Below are 27,094 nucleotides of genomic sequence, written 5' to 3'. Positions count from 1 at the left end.
GATACCGTGATCAAGGAAAAAAAGTACACTCACACAAACAAAAACACAAACAAGCAGAAAATACACAGAGATTCAATGATTCCTCAGAAAAGCACATTAAATGAATAAGAGGTTGAAATATGATTCCTCAAAGCAGAAGAAAAAAGTATCTTGATCCTATAGAAGTAAACACTAAGTAAGTAATAACTTTGGAGAGATCAAGCTTTCTGTAAAAACGAATCCGTTCTGCATACATTCTGAATCAGATTGAGGCCATAAGCCAGATGATTCTTTGGATGTCTTCAATACAACACCTTTACGTTCCACGTGTCTGCAACGGAGTAACACTTCACCGTCTGAAAACTTGTATTTTGGTATGATTGAATGAAGATCAGTACCTTTTATAGCAAACAGTAGAATCCAAGATTCCTTGATTCCGTAGTCTTTCATTACTGATAACTTGAATGTGTAGATCCCACGATAAATATGAGTAGAATAAACACAAAGTAATCCTTCCAATACAGAAAGGCCATATTTTATGTAATGCCTATGGAAAACCAAGGACATTCCCTCTTGCCACGGTATCTCTCTGTACACCTCATTTGAAATACTAAATGAAACCAAAGAATTATTTAGTGATGAATCAAGCCAATGAAATGCTCCATGTACAAATGCTAAAGAATCCTCCATATCAGACAACACGGGGTGAACACCAATAGGACGTTTATCAATTTTTCTCCACGAACCACTTTTTAGTGTGAGAATTTCAGAACGAGCTCTTTGATCAATCTTAAGAATCTTATAGTCACCACTAACTGAGTCATATCCCAATCCACAATCATAATCACTTATCACTGAAAATTCTGTACGAGGAAGTACTACTGATTCTCTCGTAGAGGGGTTCCATAGTAAAAGTATGTGGCGTTCATAACAAGGATAATCACGAACCTTGATAAGAGCCAAGCCATCATAACAACAATACATTCTGAAACTCAATGGTCTACGATTACAAGGCCAATCAAGTTTTTGTACATCTTCAACCAATTGAACCGATGATAACAAAGCTGTTGATAAAGAAGAACAATGAGAGCGAAACTCACCATTAAGAACAAGAATTTTGGGGGAATGTTGGTTATTCTTCCCATAATTGAAATGTTTCATCGTAAAGTAAGGATCCGATATCAATGTCATCCAAAGCATTGAGACACATTTGAATCGAAGAAGAGACCGCACAGGTAACTTGATGAGGATGTCTATAATTATTTCTTCTTGCAAGTGAACTCCCATTATCCTTGGATGCTTCACAAATCTCACTCCTACAATTCAAAAAAAATTGTTAGCCCTATGCAGCTAAGCATACCCAAAAAAAAAAAGCAATTTAGCATCTATGCATATATATATATAAAATTTTATATAGAAGTGTATTTTTTCATGATCTCCTAAGCTCCACCCATTGATCCATCTATCTAAGTCTCGATAGACAGAGTTTTAAGTTAGGTGAATAGTCAACATCCATCTTCTTTGTTTTCTTTGAATGCTTCACAACTCTCTCCCTGCAATTCAAATTTGTGGTGACGCCACGATTTTCAGCAAGAAAATTTCAAGTATGATGAAATTGAAATAAGCCGAATTCAAATATCTAGAGGGAGAAAAAAAAGAGATACCTTTGAAAATATTTGACTTTTGTGCCATCTTTAGAGGTGCCTTTTTTTTTTTGAATGCTTACGTTCTTCTTTTAAAGAATTTTTTTTTCCTTTCCTACTTCTTGTGTGATACTTTTTTTTTTTATTTTCCTAATTTTGATATGATACGGTATTACTTTTTTTTTATTTTCCTTATTTTGATATGATAGGTATTACTCTTTTATTATTATGTTTTTCCTTTTATTAATATGATACGTTATTTTCTTTTCTCTTTTTATTTTCCTATTTTTTATATGATACATTATTACTTCTTTTTCTTTTTTATTTTCCTACTATTAATATGATATACATTATTTATAATAAATAAATAATTAAAGATATCTAACTCGTTTCAACTCTATGTATCACCTTATTATAAGGATGTCAACTGTTCTTAGTCATTTTTTTTAATAACCATGATGTTCGAGCCAGCTTAAGCTCATAACAGCTCACGTTCGACATTTGAGGACCGTTTCTCAAAGATTGAGAAAAGTGGAGTTGTGCGCAAAAAATTCCAAGTGCAAGTTTTGGCTTGAGTCCGTGGCTTTCTTGGGTCTTGTGGTGACGAAGGAAGGTATTATGGTTGATCCAGCCAAGATTGCGGTTGTTCGTGATTGGACGAGACCTACTTCCCCTACCGAGATTCGGAGTTTCATTGAGTTAGCGGGTTATTACCATTCTCTTCCATCGCAGCTCCATTGACTAAGTTGACTCAGAAGACTTGTGGTATTTTTGTGGACTGATGAGTGTGAGGTGAGCTTTCAAAAGCTCAAGGAGTTATTGACCTCGGCTTTTGGATCGTGACAGACATTTTAAAACTTTGGAGATGAGAGAGTCTGAATAGGCTGCTATTGGAATATCAATGGTCCCATGGAGAAGGCTGCAGCCGAGGTCAAGTTCAATAACATGGCCCAAAGGTTAAACAATTTAGACCTTTCTCTTCTTTATATACTAGCTCCTCGACACGTGTGTGTGACACGTGTAATCCGAGTCATGTATTATACACGTGTGTTGCATGTGTATTCCGAGTCATGTACTATGTAATCTTGTATAATGATTATAATACTTATTAAAATAAATTTGAGTAAATACTATAATTTTGAATTTAATATTTATTTTTTGGTAGCAGAGTTGCATCTATTTGGCTAAGTCATTAGAAGCAGTTATTGTTAGCTGAGTTAGTTGGATCAATTGGGAGGGAAAGTTAGTTAGAAAGAAGTTAGTAACCAGAATGCTCAAACATTATACATTATGCAAACTTGGTGGTATCTATATATTGTTTCTTGCAGATATGAGAACACATTAATGTTATTCTTTCGAACATAGGTCATCGTGCTCTGGCAAAAAATACAAATCATTTTGGTCACCGATTCTGTTTCTGGGCATTACTTAAGCCTCTTTTTACGTTTTGAACTAAAACCAAATCGAGGAGATGATATCAAAACTTCGAATCTGTGGTAAACTGAGAATCATTAAAGACATTTCTTGTAGCAACAAATGGAACTTTTATTGTTTCTCGGGCAAATGCACGAGTCTTGCAAATGAAAGCTGCAACTCATTCAATTTGAAGAGGTTGCTTTGTAGAGCATTTGATCAGTTACTGATATAAGATTTAACTCTTATAGCTAGACTCAACTATTTCATCTTCTGTAGTGCCTTAGAAAACCTCGCTGCTTCTTCCGCCCTCTCATAAGGATTCTGTATTCTAGTTCTTCAGCAATCCTAGAAAGCCAATCGGGATTTCGAGCTGAAAGCATTAAATATGTTATGGAGAATCCAACAATAAGTCCACACACATATCCCATAAGAACCACTTTCCAGTTGAGTTCACTCAGAAATGTAGAAGCACTTTCTTGTTCCAGCTCATGTATCGTGTTGTTTGTCTTGGGAAACCTGCTGTTTCCACAACCTTCCAAACTAGGAAATCCACGTAACTTATCATTACCTTCATACGAGTTCTTCTCGAATGTATCAAATTGGCGTCCTGTTGGGATGCATCCTTGGAGCTGATTGTGAGAGAGATTCAAGAATTCAAGAAATGTAAGAGATGTAAGTTGTTTAGGTATCTCCCCTTCGAGATGATTAGCTGATAGGTCCAATGATTCAACTGAAGATAAATTTCCGAGTGATGGCGGTATATGACCTTGCAATCCATTACGAGATAAATTCAACACGCGAAGTGCAATAAGATCTCCCATAATACTTGGAATGCGTCCTTCAAATCTGTTATTTGAAAAATCAATAGTGATGTACAAAGACAAGATTGAATCAACTTCAAGCTCCAATCCCTTTGTTACGACAGCTACGGAGTCTTGGTAATAACCGCCTTCTTTATTAGTTGAATCCTCCACAGTTTGATCAGCTCTCTTCATGGCTTCGAAATTTTGAAAAAGATTTGCAGGTAACTCTGCAGTAAATGCATTGCTAGCGAGGTCTATGATTCGAAGCTTAGGAAACAAGTTCTTCATGAACCTTGAAGCTCTGATGGGTCCATGCAATTTGTTGGATCTCAAACTTAACACTTGTAGCTCTGGCAGAGTCCCCAACCACATCGGGAATGTGTCATTGAGGAGATTAGCTCCTAAATCAAGAACTTCCAATCGTTGGCAATTTGCCAAGGATCGTGGAATTTTCCCCTCTAGCTTATTGCCATGCAAATTGAAGCTTCTAAGTGCTCTTCCAATGCTAAAAGTGCTTTGAAAAGTACCAGAAAGATTGTTGTGCTGCATATCAAGAATCTCAAGATGAACACTCATGTTGCCAAAACATTGTGGAATTGCTCCCTTCAGATTGTTTCTACCCAAATTTAGAACTTGTAGTGATGTTAGATTGCAAAAAGACAAAGGGAGTTCTCCGCTGAGATTATTATGTGACATCATCACAAACTGGAGGGTACTGATATTACCTAAGCATTGCAGAATTTTTCCTTTCAAGTTGTTTCTCGACAAATACAGGATTGCCAGGGATGTCAAATTGCAAATAGATGGAGGAATTTCCTCAATTAGATTGTTGTCATTGAGAAGCAGAACTTGCAAATTTTTCAAGTTGCCAAGGGAAGTAGGAATAGAACCAATAAGAAAGTTATTCCTCAAATCTAGACGAGCAAGAGACCTTAGGTAACCTATTTCTTCAGGAATGGATCCAGAAAGGTGATTAACATGAAGAAACAAAAAAGACAAGTTGGTCAAGTTTCCCAATGAAGCAGGAATAGAACCAGTAAGAGAGTTAATACCCAAAGATAGCTTAGTAAGAGACCTTAGGTAACCTATTGTTTCTGGAATAGGACCGGTTAAATGATTGTCAAATAAGCGGATGATCTGAAGTTTGACTAGTGAGCCGATTTGTGGTGGGATTGAGCCTGAAATGTGATTGATATGCAAGTCAAGATAGACAAGATTAGTTAGATAACCAATCTCAGGTGGGATGGTGCCAAATAAATTGTTCCTGCTAAGATTAAGATACTCGAGAAAAGGGAGGGATGAAAACGGAAAAGCATAGAGTGTACCAATGATACTAGCATTTGTAATATTCAACGTGTTTACCCTACCATTAATGCATATAACTCCATACCAGTCACTGCATGCATCAGAACTTGGTGTCCATGATGCCAATAAGGAATTATTTTTGTTCTTGAAAGTCGCTTTCCATTTAAAGAGGGCAGTTGTTTCCTCAGTGGAAGCAAAAGTAACTGTAAAGAGATATAAAAGAGTGAAAAACTGAAGTAGAGAGGATATTTTGGTAACCATCATCATATTTTGCGTTTCAATGAACTAATTGTAGAGAGTTCGTAGAATTCTATATAGTGCATAATATTAAAGATCAAAGCGAAACATGTTTGACTGCCACCAAATGTTGCCAATTCGGCTTCTGTCTCTCTTATTCACACTTCTTTGTCTGTTCATATTTATCAGAGAAAGTGTTCTCATTCTCCATTCAAATTTTGGTTGTTCTGTTCTTGTCTTTTTGCTTCTTATTTTTATCCACGGGTTACATATGTAATTCAGCTATGGACTTAACCAAGTGGCCAAATAGTTTTGTTGTGTTATCAGCCATGATGCGGACATGTTTGGTTCTCAATCTCACCTTTAAATTAGTGGACCAATCCAACAATTATGTCATAGAACAATAATTCTAGACTACATTATATCTCTAATAGACTTTGTACTAGATCGAGATGAATTTAGGTAAAGCTATATGACTACTGAGATTTCATATAGCTGACATGAAGAGTTGATTTCTCATATTGTCACTATTATTGATAATTATCTTAGAAAGTCATGTAACAGAAAAGTCACTCGTTATCAGAGAAAAGTCACGCGTCTTAGAAATGAAAGCTACTACTCATTCAATTTGCAGGGAAGGTACTTCGTAATCTATTGCAGTGGGTCATGAGGTTGTTGTGTACATTTATGAATCATGAAAGGAAGTATAGTTGTACATAAATACTTTAGCTGCACCCACATAAGCAGAATTTATGTACTTTCAAAATAATAGGTACTACTTTCAACTATATTGCATCAGAAAGTTGAACTTTTGACAGTAAAACAAATAAGAGGTGATTACTGAAAAACAAAAAGGACAAAAAATATCTAACTCGTTTCAACTCTATGTATCACCTTGTCATTAGTATGTCAACGGGTTTTAGACTTTTTTTTTTTAATAATCATGATGTTCGAGCCAACTTAAGCTCATAAAATTTTATGGCCCCTGATATTCCTCCAACATATGTAATGATGAATTTGGCAATGCATAAATCCACGTAATCCATTATTGCCTTCATATGAATATTTCTTTAATGTAGCGAATTGAGGTACTTGAGGGATGCATCCATCGAGATGATTGTGGGAGAGATTTAAGAATTCAAGTGACGTTAGAGAAGCCAGTTGTTGTGGTATCTCTCCTGAAAGATGGTTAGATGAAAGGTCCAATGATTCGACCACACATAAACTTCCAAGTGATGATGGTATATTACCTTGCAATTCATTATGAGACAAATTCAGCACCCGAAGCACAATGAGTTCTACCATGATACTTGGAATACGTCCTTCAAATCTGTTACTTGAAAGAACAATAGTGGTGTAAATGGTCAAAATTTTGACAAGTTCAAGCTCTCGTCCCTGAATAGACTGAGGTCAAGTTCAGTGACATGGCCAGTCATGTCATCACATACGACTCCATCCCATGAGCAGCAATCTCTGCTCATGTTCCATGAACTGGTGTGTGGATAAGAGTAACTACACCAAACTAATGAGGTATCTAGAGTAAGCATTTTCTTGAATTTTAGAAGAGCGGAGCATTGATCTTTGCGGCAAGGATGAGGTATACATAAGGAAAAAGAAAGCAGACAGAAACAAAGAAAGAGCAGAAATGAGAATTGGCCAGACCCCATGTTTAGCATCAAATAGTTTTAGAGAAAGTTTAAGCTAGGTGATCATAGATATTCAACGGAATAGTCAAGGTGCATAGATAGATCATAATTCATACAATCACTTTTTGTTACAGTAGTGAACAAGATATATCCAACACACGGTTAGTTACCTGAAATAACAAAATTTCACTCGTTACAACTCTGTAAATCACACTGTTTGACATTCTAATAAATGATCCTAACGGATCATAGATAGTTCTATCTTTCAATAACAGTAATGGTTGGGAAATTTAAGCATGTAAAATTGTATAATGGTCTCAGCCACTCTTTCAATACAAGCAATGAAGAGCTACAATAGCAGTGAAAAAGAGGTTGTAATGTCTTCATAGTAGACAAGTAAATACTAAGCAAGTGATTTTGGTGAGATCAAGCTTTCTGTATAGACGAGTCTGTTCACAAATCGCTGCGAATTAGATTGAGGCCAAAAACCAGATGCTTCTTTGGATGTCTTAAAAACAGAATGCTTATGTACCAAATGTATGCAAAGGAGTAACACTTCACCATCTGAAAACCAGTATTTCGGGGAGATTGGATTAAGATCGGTACTTGGTATGTTAAACAATTTATTCCAAGATTCCTCGACACCGTAGTCTTTCATTACCCAAAGGTTAAAATTGTACTTGTCCTTATGAGCATGAGTAGAATAAACACAAAGCATTCCTCCCAATACCGAAATGCCATAGATGATGAAATTACTGTCGGGAAATCACGAACCTTACATCTGGCATCGGTAATTCTGCGTACACCTCATTTGAAATATTAAATGAAACCACAGACTTCTTCAGTGAGCAAACCCAATGAAATGCATCATGTAGAAATGCCGGAGAGTCCATAGTAGACCGCCAGACGGGATAAATGCCAGCAGTATGTTTATCAATTTTTCTCCAGGAACCACTTTTCAGCGCGAGAATTTCATTGTGTGATCTGTCACCATTTAGCTTAAAGATTTTATAGTCATTACTAGTTGAATCATATCCCAATCCGCAAGTAAAATCTATTCCATGTGAAAATCTTGTACGAGGAAGTACTATTGATTCTCTTGTGGAGGGATTCCATAGCCAAAGTCTCATGTTAAGAAAATAATTATATTTACTAACCCCCATAAGAGCCAAGCCATCATAACAATACATTTTGCAACTCTTTACGTTACCGGTAAAAGGCCAATCAACTTGTTGTACGTCCTCAACCAGTTGAACTGACGATAAAGAAGCTAATGCCAAAGAAGGATCATACTGGTAGAAGGATGAAAGTTTTTCGGTAAGAAGACAATTTTTTTGGGAATTTTGGTTATTCTTGGAATGATTGTGATGCTTCTTCACAAAGTAAGGTTTGGAGATCAATGTCATCCAAGACCTTATAACGCATTTGAATCGAAAAAGAGACTTGACAGGTAACCTACTGAGGATTTCCGTGATTATATCTTCTTCAAAGTGAATTCCCGTAGTGCCATCAACATCCATCTTAGTCATTTCCTCTGAATGCATCACAACTCTCTTCCCTGCAATTAAAAATTGTGCTTGTTACATAAAGGCGGATTTAGAATCTTGAGTTTAATTTATGGGTTCTGAATTCTAGAAAAGGTAACTTGTTTGGTTCCGAAATACATATTAAATAGATTTCTTAAAACAGATACAAGATTTTTGCCAAAATTAATGAATTTTGCAAAAGTCTTTAACTAGTACTATAGCTCCGCCTCCGCCCCTATAGGAAGAGTTTAAGTTAGGAGATAGTAGGTATTCAGTGGAATAGTTGAGGTACGCTAAAGCTAACTTAGATAGCGCCGTTACAAGGGACAACTCAGGCACATACACAAATACAAACAAGCAGAAAATACATAGAGATTCAACAGAAAGAAACAAATACCTTTGAAATGATTTGCCTTTGATGTATCTTTAGAGCCTCCTTTTCTCTATTTCTTTGATTTGAATGCTTAGGGTTTCTCATTTTAGAGTTTTCTCTTCTTTACATACTAGCTCCTCGACACGTGTGTGTGGCACGTGTAATCTGAGTCATGTACTGTGCACATGTATTCCGAGTCATGTACTATGTAATCTTGTAAAATGATTTTAATACTTATTACCAGAAAGATTGTTGTGATACATATGAAGAATCTCAAGATGACCAATCATGTTGCCAAAACATTGCGGAATTGCTCCCTTCAGATGTTAGATTGCAAATAGACATTGCAGAATGAATTGTTCGTGCTAAGATTAACAATATGAGTTCATTCCATTTAGCTCTGGAAGACGATCTTGTCCAAGGATCACTTATGCAACTCAAGTGACACACCTTGCAATAGCTCATTTACTACAATGCATGTGCAAAGTATTATATATATATTACTCATCTATTTAAAAATTTCAATTAAATTAAATTTGTATGCTCAAATAATGTGTGTGCAAATTAATCTATTCGGTATATAAAATCCCTGACTTATGATTTCGTTTCATATTTTTATTTCTGGAAATCTCAAACTTTCGGTTATTCTACAATGTGTTAGTATTGTTAGTGAGCACCATACAATCTATCAACTCATTTAAATGGTTTATTTGGTTTGCTACCGTATTTCTAAGTGATTTTCAATTGAGTAATATATAGTAATTTCAACAATAAATAAGAAGACACGGAATTTTACTCATAAATCGCATTCAATGAATGCGTTTTATGCCATTCATTCTCAGCTCTTTCTATTTTGCTATCTGAGAAGGGTTTTTCAAGTTTTCAACGACATGACGTTTTTTTAAAAGATAAAATATTTATCTTTTCTTCATATTATAAAAGTAATAAATGAAATAAATCAATATATTTTAAAAATAGTGGACAAATAAAATTAAATAGAAGGGGTAATATAGTAATTTCAATAATAAATAAGAAAGACACAGAATTTTACTCATAAATCGCATTTGTTGAATGCGTTTTATGCCTTTCATTCTCAACTCTTTCTATTTAGGTATCTGAGAACGACATGACTTTTTTCAAAAGATAAAATATTTATCTTTTATTGATATTATAGAAGTAATAAATGAAATAAATAAATATATTAGAAAAATAGTGGACAAATAAAATTAAACGGAAGGGGTAATAAGTAATTTCAACAATAAATAAGAAGGCACATGATTTTACTCATAAATCGCATTCAATGAATGCGTTTTATGTTTTTCATCCTCAACTTTTTCTATTTGGTAACTAAGAAGGGTTTTTCAAGTTTTCAACGACATGACCTTTTTTTAAAAGATAAAATATTTATCTTTTCTTGATATAATAAAAGTAATAAATGAAACAAATAAATATATTTTTAAAATATTGGACAAATAAAATTAAACGAAAGGGGTAATATAGTAATTTCAACAATAAATAAGAAAGACACAAAATTTTACTCATAAATCGCATTCGTTGAATGCGTTTTATGCCTTTAATTCTCAGCTCTTTCTATGTAGGAATCTAAGAAGCGGTTTTTCAAGTTTTCAACGACATGACGATTTTTTAAAAAATAAAATAATTATTTTTTCTTGATATTATAAAAGTAATAAATGAAATAAATATATATTTTTTAAAAATAGTGGACAAATAAAATTAAACATAAGGAATAATAAAGTAATTTCAACAACAAATAAGAAGAAATTGAAACTTACACATAAAACGCATTCGTCAAATGCGTTTTATGCCTTTTTTTTCTCAGCTCAAGACATATTTTATATAAAAAAAAAATTAACCCTAGCTTGAAATCATCGTATACCTTTGGCTGCTATATTCTTGTTGATTATTAGGAAGCAAATAAGATGGATGTTGATGAGGCGATAGGAATTCACTTGCAAGAAGAAATCATTATGGAAATTCTTATTAGGCTACGTGTGCGGTCTCTTCTATGATTCAAGTGTGTTTCAAAGCGTTGGATGAAATTGATTTCCGAACCTTACTTTACTAAGAAGCATCTAGAGTATAACCGAAATTCTCAAAAAATTCTTATTAGCCGGTGGTACGGTCGTGAGAAAGAGTATTCCTTATATTGTTCTTCTTTATTGTCAGAAAGAGGAAGTACAAAAACTCAATTGTCCTTCTAAATACAAACCATGGTTTTGCAAATTATATTGTTGTTACGATAGCTTAGTGCTTATTGAGGTTTTTGATAGCCATGTTCGTGATTACAAGCAACAGATACTTTTGCTATGGAACCCTTCCACGAGAGAATCAATAGTACTTCCCCGTCCAGAATTTCCACCATGGCCCTATTGTACATGGGGATTGGGATATGACTCAACTAGGGATGACTATAAGATCCTTAAGATTGATGAGAAATCAGGAAGTGAAATTCTCGGATTGAAAAGTGATTCTTGGAAAGTAACGGATAAACATCCTACCGCCATTCACCCTATCTTAACACATACCGACTCTTTGGTATTTGTGCATGGGGCATTTCATTGGATTGGTCTTTTTTTGGCGGGTAAATTTTTTGGGTGATTTCATTTAGTATTTCAGATGAGATGTATGGAGAGATACCGTTGCCATAACAAATGTACTATTCTGGCAAAAGTAACAAACGGGGTGTTTCATCATTGGGAGAAATGATTTGTGCTTATTCTCGTCATAAATCGCATAAGGAATATTTTAAGATTTGGGTTATGAAAGAGTATGGCGTCAAAGAATCTTGAACTAAAGTATTTAATATACAAGTTACCTGTCTTTGTTCACCAGTCGTACCAAAATATAGGTTTTCGGATACTCTGCTGCATACATTTGGAACCTCGTTCTTATGTCTTTAGGACATCCAAAGGACCATTTGGATTATGTCTTCAATCTGGTGCCACTCAAATAGGATTCGTTTATACAGAAAGTTTGATATTTCCAAAATTAGTTGATTAGTATTTGCTTATGGATGATCTAGACATTTTCTTGCTTTTATGGTAATCGTGTTACAACCTATTTATGTGTTTTCATATCGTAAATTGAACTCTCTAGTGCACCCTGCAAGCAGGTTTATAGCAAATTTAAGAACGAAAAATATGAAGAGAAAGAATCGCTCTGCTTTTTCGAATTAAAATTTACTCTCTTGACGTTATTGTTCTACAATAAATTAGGACAAAAAACACAACTAAAATTGCACGATCCAATATGAAGAACAAAATACACATTTTCTGTTTCTCTGATTTTTACTTTTGACAAAATTGGGAAGACGAAAGCTAGTCTTCACTCTACTTCCAAGCTTTTCTCCCTCGAAATTGTTTGCCAGCGCGCGCCTGCTTTCTCTTTTTCTCAATCTTAGATTTTGCAACCTTGGATCTCTTTGCTGCTAATGGCATGTGTTTTTGGTGCTCTTTTTGCTGATTGCTTGAACCACCCGTCTGCAAAATTGAAACGCAGATGTTATCACATCATCCAAATCACAAGTGCATTTCATCAGAAGGGTTCCTTTTTAACTACTAAAGATCCACATGTTTTTTTGCGCGAAATGAGGACCTTAGTTCAAGCAAGTGCCAGTTATGTGAGATGTGAAAGCAAGACATGCAAATTTGAAAGAGAGAGAACAGGGTAGGAAGGGAAAGAGATGAAGTCCTGTGTGACTGGTACGGGAAAACAGGAAGAAGTGTGGCTTTCAAAATCTTCCAAAACGATAGCTTGTGGAAAGAAAGTTAAGATGTCTTTAAATTCCAGAGATCTTATAACATTTATAATGCATAAAGGAAGTAGATGCAAAGTGTGCTTCGGGATATCCTTATTAAATGCTGAGTTGCCCATTCTTAGAAAGAAAGGAAATAGGTAAGTAGCTCGTAACTTGGCCAATAGTAAGAAAAAGCTGGGTAATAAAGAGAAATTTAGAAATATGCAATGCTAAGCTCATGCAATGAAATCATGTGCAAAAAATAAAGTACCTTCTTCTTTTTCAGAGCAGTTTTAGCTTGGTATCTCCCTCTATCCTCTCTACCAGCCCGAATGATTGCCAGTCTCTCTTCCTTGCTAAGCTTCTTTCGTATGTTAGCCTAACGAGTAGAAATAATAACATAAGATGCATCTTGTTAGGGCAGAAGATTGCAATTAACAAGAAATAAAACACTCACTCCTACAGTAAATCAAACAAAAGGGGACAAAACTATGTCCAGTGATCAGCTTAACATGGGGGAAGCATTTTGCATTTTTTTTCTCCCTCTTTGATAGTAAGGGAAGTATTTTCTTCTGAACCAACTCGTGATTCCAAATACAATAGTGACTGCAGAAGAATAATGCTGTGAAAGTGCAAGGCACCTAACCTCAAGTTTAGCAGCATCAACTCTTTTTGTACTAATTTGGTCTGAGCTGGGAAGCTTAAATCCATGTTGTGCTAAAACTGTTCTCGCGTCATTTTTCGCCTGATGAGCAAAATCAGAGAAATGTTACAGAAAAAACGATATACACGTTTGTAGGAGGAAGCTCAGGACACAAGAAGTTGTGAAGTCAAAGAACATAAATGTAGTATTCATTGCAAGTGGGCTTCAGTTTCTTCAGAATCAGCATACCTTGAGTTCTTTGATTCTTTTGAAGTCCTCATTAGATAAAATACCATCCTCCATATTCAGGGAGTTAGGTTCCATGTTCGCCCCTGCTAATTTCTTTAAAGCACGAAGGCTATTACTAGCAGCATTTACATCAATATCAGATATTTTCCTTTTTGTTCCTTTAGAGACCTTTTCGTCCACATCATCCTCTTCAGAAGCCCAGCTATTATTATCCTGCATTATATCGCCATCAATACCCTCTTCTTCACCATCACTCTCATCATCTTCAGTAGCTAATGCACTATCAATTGCATCATCATCTTCTGAAAATTCTTCAGCAGCTTGTGATTTGTTATCTTCATCACTATCACATTCATCATCAATTTCATGATCATCACCAGATTCATTGTCAGAAGCATCATCTCCATCTTTTTCACAATTGGCATCCTCTTCGCCTGGGTTAACATCATCATCACTTTGATCATCATGGTCAGACAAACCAACAGACCCCTCCTCTACATCATCATCACTGTCCTCCTGATCCAGCAACTCAACGCCAGGAACGCTGCTGGCAACACTAACCTCACCAAATGCCTTAGGCCTTGCTTTTGGGTTAGTAGGGCGCCCTCTGTCCTTCTTAACTAGAAGTGAAGGGCAAACCTGCAAGCAATTTTTGCGAATGTTGAACCAAATAAAATTTCACTGATTCTTAGCATGCATATTTAAGGCGAGAGGGAGAGAGGGAAAGAGGGAAAGAGGGAAATTCTTTATACCTCTCTGAACAAAGTAAGAAGCGATCGAGCCGATGCAGAAACTGCCTTCTCATTCGATTTTTTATACAACACGAGGTCTTGTAGCAAATCTTCTGTCATCAACTAAAACAAAAGAGATGAAATAACAAAAGTTGTGATTATATGAACAAGTAAAACAGTATATAATAATTAACTAGTACTTAATAAATGACAAATACTTGGAGAAACATTGTACCAAAGGCATGCGTAAGCATATTTCTCGGATTACATTAAGTCCGACAGATATAGCCTGCAAATGTAAAATACAGATACAGAATGAATATTATTTGTGTACAACATATATGATCCTAATGAGATATGAATGTCATATTGGATACCTCAGGCCTTGAACGGTCATGCACAAACTGATTGACTACTTGTTTAAATAATGGTTCAACAGCATCAGGAGGCACCTGTCAAAATAAGATATCATCTGAGGAGGAGAAGACTAGCAAGTTTAACAAAAGAAAAAAAAAATTGCAGAACAAAAACACCGTACCATATCATGACATGCCTGAACCGCTGCAGCAAGCAAATTTGTCACATCACGCTGATGGGGCTGCAATTATAAGAACACCCACACACCAACCTTAAGTATGAATGTGAAAGTACAATACCAAAAGAAATATCAACTGTAATGCCAAAGGAAATTTCATAATTAGATACCTGAACATATCTCTGAAGGTAAGGATAGAAGTTCAACAAAATCAAGTGATGGAGCCCAACTGTTCGGGCAATTACTTTCATCAACATCATTTTAACCTGGAAGGGGACAAGAAAAGAACAAATATGTAATTTTAAGTGATGGCTCCCAAAGTAAATACTACATTGGAAAGTCCATTCCAGTTTCACCAATGCAAAACAACAGGAAGTAAAGAGAGGTAATCTACCTCAAACCTCTCATTGCAAGTCTGAAGACGTGAGAAAAGCTTTTCAGCAAATCCCTGCAAGAAAATATATACTATAGGTATCGTTTCCAAAGATTCCAAATCACAAAGACTGAATCATGGAGTACTAAGAACTAAAAAAACCTGAGCATCCTTTAAGTGGTTTAATGGGGAATAATAACTAGTGTTGTTATTTTCAGATTGCAAGCGCTGCTGCTTCTTCATGCTGCGGACGGCACGCTGCAACTTTGCTTGCTTTTTCTTTTTGCTGGACGATGTACCCTTATTATTTGCCTAGACGTGCAAGTAGTCATAAGTACAACAGATTTGATGAATATTTACCTCTACGGAGGACAAACTTGCATTACTCTCTTGAGAGTTTGAACAAAGTTAAGTATTGAAAGATAGAGACACCAGAAGTAAGTTGTTTTAATATTCAAAGATCAGAATATGGGAACTCATTATTCCACTCCAACACAGAAGGATCAGATCAAAGTGCAAACACTCATCTGCATGTCTTCCAGCCTAAAACTGGAGTGCACTACATCTTGAACGGACCTGTTATTCTATACGCATGCCAAATAAGATCAATAATCACATTGAACTAAGAAAATAAAGAGTGAAACAAATATGCTCACATGGATCAAAAACCATTTAATGAATGACGCACATTAGAATTATAAACCATTCACTGTAATCACTAGTGCAGGCATTATTGCTCCACAGATGCGTATTATATAAGGAATGCCCATAGAGGATTTAATATGAGAACCAACCTTATAAATAGCCTCTTTATTTAGCAAAACCTGAGGCTGATTGGCTGTCTGCTCATCTTCACTATCTGCCATATCACTATCTGAGTCATCTTCAATTTTCTCATAATCAAGAAGAAAGGATAAAGAGGCAATCATAATCCTGAGAATTTGAACAAGTACAAAAAGTCTTAGTTGCAAAGGGGTTAATGCAGTGAGCAACTATTAGCAACAAAGCCTACCTCGATGATGAATGAAAGCATGCCGAGCATATAGCATTTGCTGTTCTATCATCAAACCACACCCTTCTTCGATGAAGCTCACAAAGTGTGATCAGTGATCTTTTTGCTTTTGCTTCATCCTCTTGCTATCACATTTTAGTAACCACAAATAAACAGAATTTTAACCTTCAACCAAAAAGAAATTCACAAGGCATTACAAAAAAAAGGTAGAACCAAACCTGTAGCAAAGCAAACAAAATATTCTGAAGTGCCCGATTTTTCGTATCATTCTTGTGCTTCTGATTCATACGTCTAATACTATGGACAATATGAGAGAAAGCCAAATTTCTCAAAACCCTATCCCCCAGAATTTGGAGCTCCATGAACAATGCAAGTGTCTCCCCAATGTCAACAATCTGAAATAAAACATAGCATTAATGCTGATCTTCACTAGTTCCTTGTTTAATTTGCCGGGTAATATGTCATCAATGTTGATCTACATTAGGTCAGTCCTTGTTTAATTTGTCGGGTAATATTTCACCAATGTTTGTCTACTTTAGTTCCTTAACCATCTGATTACAAGGTATTCAATTATTCCATCATGGCTAACACACATATCAAGTGAACTTTCCATTACTATGTGATGCACAAATTATTGCAATATTTTAAATAATCATGGTCAACTATCCACAGGATACCTGCTACCTACCACCAACACAACTATCGAGCAACTCCGTCCACCAAGCTTGGACAAATAGAAAGAAATCACAAACTATTTTTTGCCTCAGATGGGATTTGGACCTTGAGAGCTCAGGGTTCTCAACTCACTTCATTGAGCACTAATCTCACACAATTGGGTGCTTGATGCACAGGTTATTGCAAGATATATCAAATTGAGGAGCAACAGCTTTAAAATTTACTAGACAAGTCAAAATTAAACAACGAGCTCAATCTAACAGCATTACATATAAAACAAAACGGATGCATTAGTATTTTATATTCAATTCAATAGAAAAAATATCAAATTGAGGAGCAATACCTTTCGATTAACGAGTAAAATCAAAGCTTGAGTAACATGAACACGTAGTCCAGAAGGCAAAGTCCGAGCCGAAGAACGAAGCAACTGAGCTAACTCTTTAGGGAAATTAACAAGCTTTTTAGGATAAAACGGAGTTACATGTGATAAAAACATAGCACGGTCACCTAAGTCCTTAGAAACAGTCGGGTCAGTTGATACACCGCTAAGGGAAGTGAAATTTAATGCTGCTTGTTGTTCGAAGAGATCCATGGACGACTTGAATTGATTGTATACTAATGTTAGTTCAGCTTCGTATCCTTCTGGATCGCATTTCATCTTTGATTGTAGAGTTGGTAAGCTTAGTTTTTCCGATGTTAGACCTGAGGCTGCTATTCCTTCCGCCGTCAGCTCCGACGAAGCGTGACGGCCGGAAATTGGAGACATGGTGGCCGGAGAATATGTTCGTGTGTGGAGAAGAAGAACCCTTGTAAAACCCTAGAAATTGAGGTAGAAGACTGATAAGAGGGGTAGATATGTACTTCTTTAATATGAAAAGGGTATTTTGGTCTACAATGTACAACTACATAAAGCACAAAAGATAAAGAATTTTTCGTTCTTTTTGTTTGGTTTGAGCATGCATAGATGTTTGATAATTTTTTTATAACAACAAGTACGGTTCAAAATCGAACCGAAATTGATAACTCAAATCGAAAAAAATTATGGATTTATTGGTAATAGGTTATTGGTATAGCGTTTTCGATAATGATTTTGATTTTTTTTAATTATCGGGTTATTGATTCTTAACGGTAATTTTGATATTCATATGAATGATTCATTTGGTTTGTTACCTTGTTTTTAAGTAATTTTTAATGGGTTTTTTGTGTCAAATCTTTACGGGTAAACCGATAACAATCAATAATTGATAACTAATAAGCCAATAGCTAAATAGTTCTATAACAGTTTAGCATATCTACGAACCGATAAACTTCAGAATCAAACCGAACCGATCAATACACCTCCCTAATAACAACCATGTTTGGGTCAATTTATGCTCACCTCAATTAATTTCATGTGATATGTGTTAGGACAAACAACACAAATCTCACTAGTTTATAGTCTAATTATGTGTCTTCTTGTGAATTTTTTAAAATTATCATTGTGTCAAAATTTGGTCCAGAAAGAGTTAGTGTGTCCTGGATTCGCATTTATCCAGGACACACTAACTCTTTCGCTTGCCTCTTTCGCCATGTATTTGATATCCTAAATACATGTATCCACTGTGATTTGCATGTATTTGGAATACAATGACTCTCTCGTTTGTCTCCCTCCTATCTCGCTCACCTCTCTCTTTGTATATGTATTTGAGCCCTTAATCCTTTCAATTGTTATAAACACATCTAATTAATGTGAAGTTCATGGACATATTTGATATTTGAAGTTTATGAATTTCTTCAATAATTTCAAATTAATTTGCGGTAATAGTAAAAGTTACGATCAATTTTTATACATCTTTTAATTTTAATACTTATACAAAATATGAGCAAAAATTATTAAATTCCCGAAAAATTCATACCTAGAACTTAGAATCCACCCATTTCTACAAGTTAATAGGGCTCCTGTAAATAGCCCATATAGGCAAATAAAAGCAGTCCTAGGAATTGAAAGAGTGTAGGTAGTGGGCTCAAAAGCCCATAACTAAATTCAAACCCAAACCAAACTTAATTAATTAGGTGGCATCTTTAACATGTAAACGTGGCTATTCTTACAACACTAGAAAAATAGTTGGAATTAGAGTCAAAATTTGAAATTTATGAATTCAAAATTCTAATATGTTTATATATATTTAATGAATAATTTAAAATAAATACAAAATTTAAACTAAAATTTCTGAATTCGATCGAACCTGCTACCTCCGCCCCTAGAAAAAGTGTTTAGTTTGCATCCACTTTCCCATAGATTTGAAAAACCATCCAAATTTTCAATTCATTTTTTATGGCTAAAAGTTCAACAAGTGGATGACAAAACCATAAATGGTGGAGTCTACATTTGGCTTTTTCTTTAACTCATTTGCCTCTTTGTCTTGTTATTAATATGACAAAAGAAGATAAATACCAATTTGAAAAGTATTTTGGCTTATATTACACAAACAAACAAAACATTACTTGCCATTCCCACTATTATCCACTAAGAAACAAAAGGAAATGATGGTATTTTCCCTTGTTTTTGTTAGGGCATGTTTGGACTCAACTAGTTTTTTAAGAATATTTAGAGTCTTTTTTTAGCCACCCTTTGATTCCCTATACATCTTATGTCATGACAAACATACAACCAAAAAGTTGTTCCACAAATTTCTCTTTGAGGTGAAGAAAAAAAGTGGTGGAGAGATGGAGGTTGGGTTTTTAATAGTGTATTTTATTTATTTTTTGTTTGATAATTGATATTGTATTAGAATTTGATTTATTTAAATTTATATTTCATAAGCTACTTATTAATACTTTTTTGTACCTAAAATATGAATTCCAGATGTCTGATTAAAAGATTTGATTAAGCTCTTCTTTGAACGCATTATCATATACTCAAGTATGAGTAATAATTAAAGGTAATCACTATGCAACAAAGAAACTTATCTTTTCCCTTCTTTTAAGGATTAAAGTTACGTTTTTTCTATGTAGAAAGAAGATTTTCGAATTAAACAATTTAACTAGTTTTTCTTCTTTTATACAAAGAAAAAGATCATGCTCAACGATTACCTCAAACTATATTAGTTTATTATGATAAAAGATGAAAATCACGATAAAATAGATAGTAATTAACTTAAAAGGTGAAAATGTCTATAACTAATTAATAGGCATATAGGGGTTTAACTTTATACAAAACATAATCATTTAAGGAATCTATACATTAACGAATTACTCATAAACTAACTTAACATGAAAAAAATGAAGTAAAATCAGTGTGAGGTTTATTGCATTGTGGTTTTAGTATATAGTAATAGTAGAGACACTTAATATGTCTATGATTGAGTTTGCATTGAAAATATTGAATTCAGATAAATCCGTTATATCGAAATAATGAGTGGGTGGGGTGGGGGGTTGTTGAGACTTGATAGAAATTTTGGAAAAACTAAGAAAAGCTAAACACAAAGAGCCAAAAAAGGTAGCTCATTTTCTCACAAATTCCATGTTCTTCAGAAATGCAAAAAGACAAGTGCAAAAACAGTAAGGACAAAAACTACTCCCACGCCATTTTCGACAAACGTAGCCATGAAGAAACTCTTTCAAAACCTGACACAACAACACATATCCCCCACCTCTTTCTCTCTTTAATTTAACCCCAGAAATCCCAATTCCTCATTCATTTTCCTCTCTTTTTCCTTCTTTAACAGCAACTTGAAAAAAGCAAGAATCTTGAGTTATCAGTAAAGAAAGTGAGTGTTGTGAGGATTTGTTTTGGTCTTTTTTTTTTGTGGGGTTTTGATGATTTGAGTAAACAATGAAAGGAACTTTTGGTTCTTCCTCTATTTGGTGAGTTCTTGCCAAGATTTCATTTTTATCAATTCAAGTTTCTGTTTTTCTGCTGAGTTTTTGAAATTTGGACTGAAATGATTGTTGGTTTTGATTCTTTTCCTTGTTTCACCTGTTTCTAGTATTGAATACAGTTGAATATGCTTTCTCTGTCACCCTGTGTGTCTTTTTTCACCTATTAGCTCTTCTACATACTTTGTGAAAACTTCCTAAATTTGTCACTTTTGTTCTGTTTTTACTATGTTCTCTGTTTGGTGATTGTCAACAACTGAGCAAGATTTCATTTTTACCAATTCAAGTTGCTGTTTTTCTGCAGAGATTTTGAAATTTGGATTGAAATAGATGTTTGGTTCAGATTATTTTTTTGTTTCACCTGTTTTTACTGTAACATCCAGTTTAATACCTCTGTAAGAACTTCCTTGTGTTATCTTGATTTGGATTATTAGGAAATTCTGTGTCTTGATTCAAGACTCCTTTTTTTTACCTCTCTGTAGGAGCTCCCACCCTTTTACTTCCCTTGACTCGAGCTCACGACCTTAGGGTCGAGGTGAGGGGTGTTTGCAATTTGTTTTTTTTTTCCATTCAACACTTTGAGGTATGTGAGTTTTTTTTGTTGGGGAAACCAATAACTCCTTGTTGTGATTCAGTTTTGTGACAATGTTACAAGATGATGGTTCTTCATCTGTGACCTCATCATCACCGATTCAAGTATTTCCAATGATGTCTGTATCACCTAGCTTTGGTTCATCAAATCAGTGGCTTAAGGAGCTGAAATCTGAAGAAAGAGGGTTGTATTTGATACATCTTTTGCTTGCTTGTGCTAATCATGTTGCTGCTGGTAGCCTTGAGAATGCTAATATAGCACTTGACCATATTTCCCAACTTGCATCTCCTAGTGGAGATACTATGCAAAGGATTGCTTCATATTTTACTGAGGCTTTAGCTGATAGGATTCTCAGGAGTTGGCCTGGTCTTTATAAGGCGTTGCGTTCGACTAAGTTATCGGTTGTCTCAGAAGAAATTCTTGTTAGGAAGATGTTTTTCGAGATCTTTCCGTTCTTGAAGGTGGCGTTTGTGGTCACAAATCAAGCTATAATTGAAGCTATGGAAGGTGAGAAGATGGTTCATATTGTGGATCTTAATGCTGCTGAACCTCTGCAATGGCGTGCGTTGCTTCAGGACTTGAGTGCGCGTCCTGAAGGACCGCCCCATTTGCGCATTACTGGGGTTCATCAGCAAAAAGAGATGTTAGATCAAATGGCACATGTGCTTACTCAAGAAGCAGAAAAACTGGATATCCCTTTTCAGTTCAATCAAGTAGTTAGCAGATTGGAAGATCTTGATGTTGAGAAACTTCGCGTGAAAACGGGGGAGGCTCTTGCGATTAGTTCAGTTATGCAATTGCACACCTTTCTAGCCCATGATAATGAAAAGAAGTCTCCCTTGCCTTTTAAGCATTCAAATGGTGTTAACTTGCACAGGGCACTAGTCAACCAAAATACTTTAGGGGAATTTCTTGAAAAAGATATGGCAAATGGTTGCAGTCCAAGCAATGACACAGCTTCTTCGTCCCCGCTATGTTCAACTGGTTCAACAAAGATGGATAGTTTCCTCAATGCTTTGTGGGGTTTATCACCAAAAGTCATGGTGGTAACAGAACAAGATTCTAACCATAATGGGACAACTCTTATGGAGAGGCTATCGGAGTCGTTACATTTTTATGCTGCATTATTCGATTGTCTTGAATCGACATTGCCAAGAACATCATTAGAGAGATTAAAGGTGGAAAAGATGTTATTAGGTGAGGAGATTAGAAACATTATAGCATGTGAAGGGATCGAACGAAAGGAGAGGCATGAAAAGCTTGAAAAGTGGTTCCAAAGATTCGACACATCTGGTTTTGGGAATGTGCCTTTGAGTTATTATGCTATGTTGCAGGCAAGAAGGTTGTTGCAGAGTTACAGTTGTGAAGGATACAAGATCAAAGAAGAGAATGGTTGCGTGGTGATATGTTGGCAGGATCGAGCACTTTTCTCAGTGTCGTCTTGGCGATGTAGGAAGTGAGACTAAACTTAGTTTTCATTGTAATGTTTTAGATTTATCTCTTCCTTTTGTTGTTGTAACATAATGTGTAGAACTCCAGTTAGTGAGACATTTTGTTGTCATCTTTTTTGATCTCATGTGATAAGTTTCTCAATAGTGTTTAGATTTCCATTTTGATATGGATCAATAAAGATGATGTTCTCTTAAAGTTTCTTGTATGAAGTCATATTTTCTTGTTGTGTTTGTTATTTGTACGTTGGTTGAATCCATCGACAAACACCTAAAGTTGACACAATTTCTTAGTTGAGACTTGTATTGTTTAAGCACATGTAGTAGGGTCCAAATGTGCCATTTTGACACTTTTCGTTGATTTGGTAAGTTGCGTGTTTTTCACCTGTTTCAGTCATCGGAATTCAAAAAGTTCTCTTTTTTTTTTTTTTTACTTATTAATTTCTTTTTTGATGTGTACACACGATATTCATCTTTAGTAATTAATATTCTAAATGGTGATTTAGTCATTGGATATCCATTTCCTTCTGTGACAAAATGAACATGTCACCTTCTTTTTCATTTTCAGTAGATGAGATTAAGTTGAAAGGTATTATCGCAATGCTTCTTTTTTGTAAACCTTGTTCTTTCAAATAAAATTACCTTTTTGGGTGTCCTTACGTACATGAGTCAGACTATTGTTTCGTTACTTGCTATGTATCCGATAACTCTATCCATCGGGATGATATTTTTAATTATCCTAAGGTTCTACTAGGCATAGGCCTAAATCATCAAATGTCTAACAGGCCACCCTAATTTGAGATTTCTTCAACTAAATTGGGCCTGTCTGGTTTTTATTACTGGATGGGCCTGGCCCTTTTATGGGATTGGGCCTAATTGGTAACCCAGTTGACATGTTTAACAATTATATACTTTATAGGCATCGTCTATAGCAAAACATAGAAAGTTAAAAATATGATTCTAATCGTTCTTCTCAAAACGCTCTAGCACAAGGGATTGGGGGAGGAGAAGTCCGCAAAATAATGCAACACGATTAAAAAGTTACCTTTATTTCATAAGATCCTTGAATCAATCACGACTACTATAATTAAGAGGGAGAATGAACTTTTGCATAGGAACATATTGAGAGTTGTCATCTTCTTTCTTATTGTGACAAGTATTTAATTATTTGAATAAATATGTTGACTGTCTCATTATAACATAAAAATAGGGGAGGGGTTCTTTGTCTAACGCTCTTAATTTTTCTCCTACGAAAGAACTAGAACTGCATATTAAAAACTTATTTAGCATTTAGTAAGATGTGTTCATTACGGTAGATCCCAAAATCAACACTAAAATGGACAGATGTTTGGATGACCCCAAAATCAACACAATTTGAGAACACGCGTAAAAAAAAAATTAAAACTTGAGTTTAAAATGTTTAATAGAAACACTTTACTATAGATTGAGATATTCACTCGAAAACAAACTATAATTCGAATGTCCAAATAAAATTTACTGATAAATTTGAGAGGTTTATCAATGTATTCCTTCTATTATCTATTACTATCTATTACAAGTATACTAGTACTACGTCAAACAGTAAAAATAAACCATGAAATAATTATTTTTATTTTTATTTTTTTGAACAAAACTATAGTATAATGCCATAATTGGGAAAGTGTAGTTTGTTAAATGAGTGTCTCAAACTAGCCATTCATATCACATATATCTATCATTCTCTTTACTATTGACACACATAAAGAGGAAATAAAACAAAAACACCCTCAACCTTATGGTGCAAGTAGTAATTTTTTCATTTGCTAGATAAAAGATGCCATGTGAGTATTGTACTACATGGAATAATGTTTGTACCTTGATATGGCAATTGGCAAATGAGAAATTATTCAATTTGATAATTTTATTTTTTATTTTATATAGACACACTTGTTTTAGTAAAAAAATGTTGTGAATATAACAAATTGACATTTTATGTCTCTAATTTAATAGTTTAATGATCTCTTGATCACAATTTAATTTGCATTGAATGTCACACATCAGAAATAATGTGAACAAAAAATTTGTCAAATACATGATTTTATAAAATATTGAAAAATGAATAATTTAATTTGATATTATATTCATAAAAATAATATAATTTAATACGATATATCATGTAATTATATATAACATAATTATTCAAACAAGTGTTAGTGACGTTTTTGTATATTGTCTGGTTAAATCTTTCCAGTCTATATAATAAATAAGTATATAAAAATATCTTATCAGTACGATGGAAAAGAAAAGCTTACGTAAATCATTAATATCCTATAATATTTATATTATTCAACAATTCCTTTTCACATGTGGTAGACGTGCATTCGGCAAAAATAATAAAAATGTGCGTAATCTAATCCGAGCACAAGTGGTATAAAAGAAAGATATTGCGCTACATGCTTAAATATTTGTCTTTACATTGGTATATATTAGAACTTTAGCATATGAATTTTAATTTAAGAAGTCTACCTTAATAATTAATATCATATGTTATTGATAAACAATTTTCTTTCATACATGGGAGATATATATTCGATAGAAATTATAAAAATGCGTGTAATCTGATCAAAATATAGGTATACAACTATTCTATTGCACTATATGCTTATATGCTTGAACTTAATTTACCTTGGTAGGTATTAAAACTTGACCTTCGTTAATATCAATTTTTTCTCTCTATATTTGAAAAACGATAAAATACGCTTATTATGAAATAATATATACATCAACCGTCCAAATCCAAAAAATTTTATTAGTGTCATTTTGAATATTATTCGATCAACAAATCTTTCTTGTCTATTAAGTACATAAAAAACTCTATCAATGTGATCAAAGAAAAGAAAAGTTTACGTGTTTCATTTAATATCCTACAATATTTCTAATGATAAACAATTTTCTTTCTTACGTGGAAGACATAAATTTGATAAAAGTAAGAAAGATGCATGCAATCTGATTGGAGCACAAATATTATAGAAAAAAATATTGCACTATATGCTTAAACGTTGAAAAAAATATTGCACTACGTGTTTAAAGGATTGTACTTAATTTACATGGGTAGGTATTAAAACTCGACATTTGTCAATATCAAATTTCTCTTTATATATATTAAAACAAATTATGATATATTTATAACATAAAACAAACATTCAAATAAACTATAAATAACGTTTGTATATCATCCAACCAGACCTTCCTAGTCCATCTAATAAGTACATAAAAAAACTTATCAAAATGTAATAAAATGAAGAACAAATTATATCAATACACTTTTCTTTTACACGTGTAAGACACACATACAACGAAAATAACAAAAATACATATAACCTAATTGGAGCCTCATTATTAAAAAAAACACATTGCACTACATGCTTAAACACTTATACTTTACATTGATAGGTATTGAAATTTGACATTTGTCAATATCAAATTCTATTCCACACCATTAAAAGATGTGGTGCGGCGGATGAAATTGCTCATTTCTTAATCAAATGTTTCATAATTGAGCCAGGGGTGTAGAGAGTTCGTTAGTAGGACCACTACCCCCTGAATTGAGCCCTACCCGACGAGAATCTGCGTGACATAGGTATGACAAAATTCTTAGCTAGCGTTTGACCATAAATTTTCAAATATTTTTGGCAAATATTATTTGAGTGAAATTTTGGGTGAAATTTCACCATGTGTATAGTATTTGGGAAACATATTTCACTTTTTAGAAAAAATATAATTTATACCAATAAGTTTTAAAAACTATCAAAACTAACTATAAGTTTGTATTACAAGTCAATTAAATCTTCGTTGCAACAAATAACAAGTAGTGTCCATGACACTAGAGCAATGTGGTAGTTTGTAGTGAGTGCAACAAGCATCATTCCATACATCGTGAAGTAGACAAAGCATATGACTTTGTTACCCTGAGCCGATTGCTCATCAACAATCATATCATCACTTTCATATTCACTGAATATTTCATAACTACTTTAGTGGTCACGTAAAAAATTATGTAATACAACGCAAACAACTACTATAAAGNCACTAGAGCAATGTGGTAGTTTGGAGTGAATGCAACAAGCATCATTCCATATATCGTGAAGTAGACAAAGCACATGACTTTGTTACCCTGAGCCAATTGTTCATCAACAATCATATCATCACTTTCATATTCACCGAATATTTCATAACTACTTTAGTGGTCACGTAAAAAATTATGTAACACAACGCAAACAACTACTATAAATGGTGTTTTTTGTAGAAGATAAA

The 27,094-nt window shown here is 34.2% G+C and overlaps 4 protein-coding genes across 4 annotated transcripts; 1 reads left to right on the top strand and 3 right to left on the bottom strand.

The window, feature by feature from the left end:
- Window positions 1–171: 171 nt before the first annotated feature.
- LOC125871267 (receptor-like protein Cf-9 homolog) lies at window positions 172–5,524 on the bottom strand. Its single transcript, XM_049551864.1, has 2 exons — window positions 3,328–5,524; window positions 172–1,295 (listed from the first exon to the last, which is right to left on the bottom strand). Exons 1-2 carry the CDS (start codon window positions 5,411–5,413, stop codon window positions 172–174), a joined length of 3,210 nt encoding a protein of 1,069 aa, XP_049407821.1. The 5' UTR covers window positions 5,414–5,524.
- Window positions 5,525–7,781: 2,257 nt separating this feature from the next.
- On the bottom strand, window positions 7,782–8,558 carry LOC125871266 (putative F-box protein At3g16210). Its single transcript, XM_049551863.1, has one exon. The coding sequence runs from the start codon at window positions 8,556–8,558 to the stop codon at window positions 7,782–7,784; it is 777 nt and encodes a 258-aa protein (XP_049407820.1).
- A 3,532-nt stretch (window positions 8,559–12,090) lies between these two features.
- LOC125870785 (uncharacterized) lies at window positions 12,091–17,722 on the bottom strand. Its single transcript, XM_049551300.1, has 15 exons — window positions 17,247–17,722; window positions 16,447–16,623; window positions 16,229–16,353; window positions 16,011–16,149; window positions 15,379–15,528; window positions 15,238–15,291; window positions 15,014–15,109; window positions 14,847–14,906; window positions 14,686–14,760; window positions 14,544–14,597; window positions 14,330–14,431; window positions 13,578–14,216; window positions 13,332–13,430; window positions 12,957–13,064; window positions 12,091–12,428 (listed from the first exon to the last, which is right to left on the bottom strand). Exons 1-15 carry the CDS (start codon window positions 17,667–17,669, stop codon window positions 12,279–12,281), a joined length of 2,451 nt encoding a protein of 816 aa, XP_049407257.1. The 5' UTR covers window positions 17,670–17,722; the 3' UTR covers window positions 12,091–12,278.
- Window positions 17,723–20,344: 2,622 nt separating this feature from the next.
- LOC125870788 (scarecrow-like protein 3) lies at window positions 20,345–23,014 on the top strand. The gene is made up of 2 exons (XM_049551303.1): window positions 20,345–20,749; window positions 21,244–23,014. Exon 2 carries the CDS (start codon window positions 21,407–21,409, stop codon window positions 22,811–22,813), a length of 1,407 nt encoding a protein of 468 aa, XP_049407260.1. The 5' UTR covers window positions 20,345–20,749; window positions 21,244–21,406; the 3' UTR covers window positions 22,814–23,014.
- The last annotated feature ends 4,080 nt before the right edge of the window (window positions 23,015–27,094 follow it).

This window comes from Solanum stenotomum, chromosome 7 (genome assembly GCF_019186545.1).
Source record: "Solanum stenotomum isolate F172 chromosome 7, ASM1918654v1, whole genome shotgun sequence".
Lineage (NCBI taxonomy): Eukaryota > Viridiplantae > Streptophyta > Magnoliopsida > Solanales > Solanaceae > Solanum > Solanum stenotomum.
This window is presented reverse-complemented; position numbering and strand designations above follow the sequence as displayed.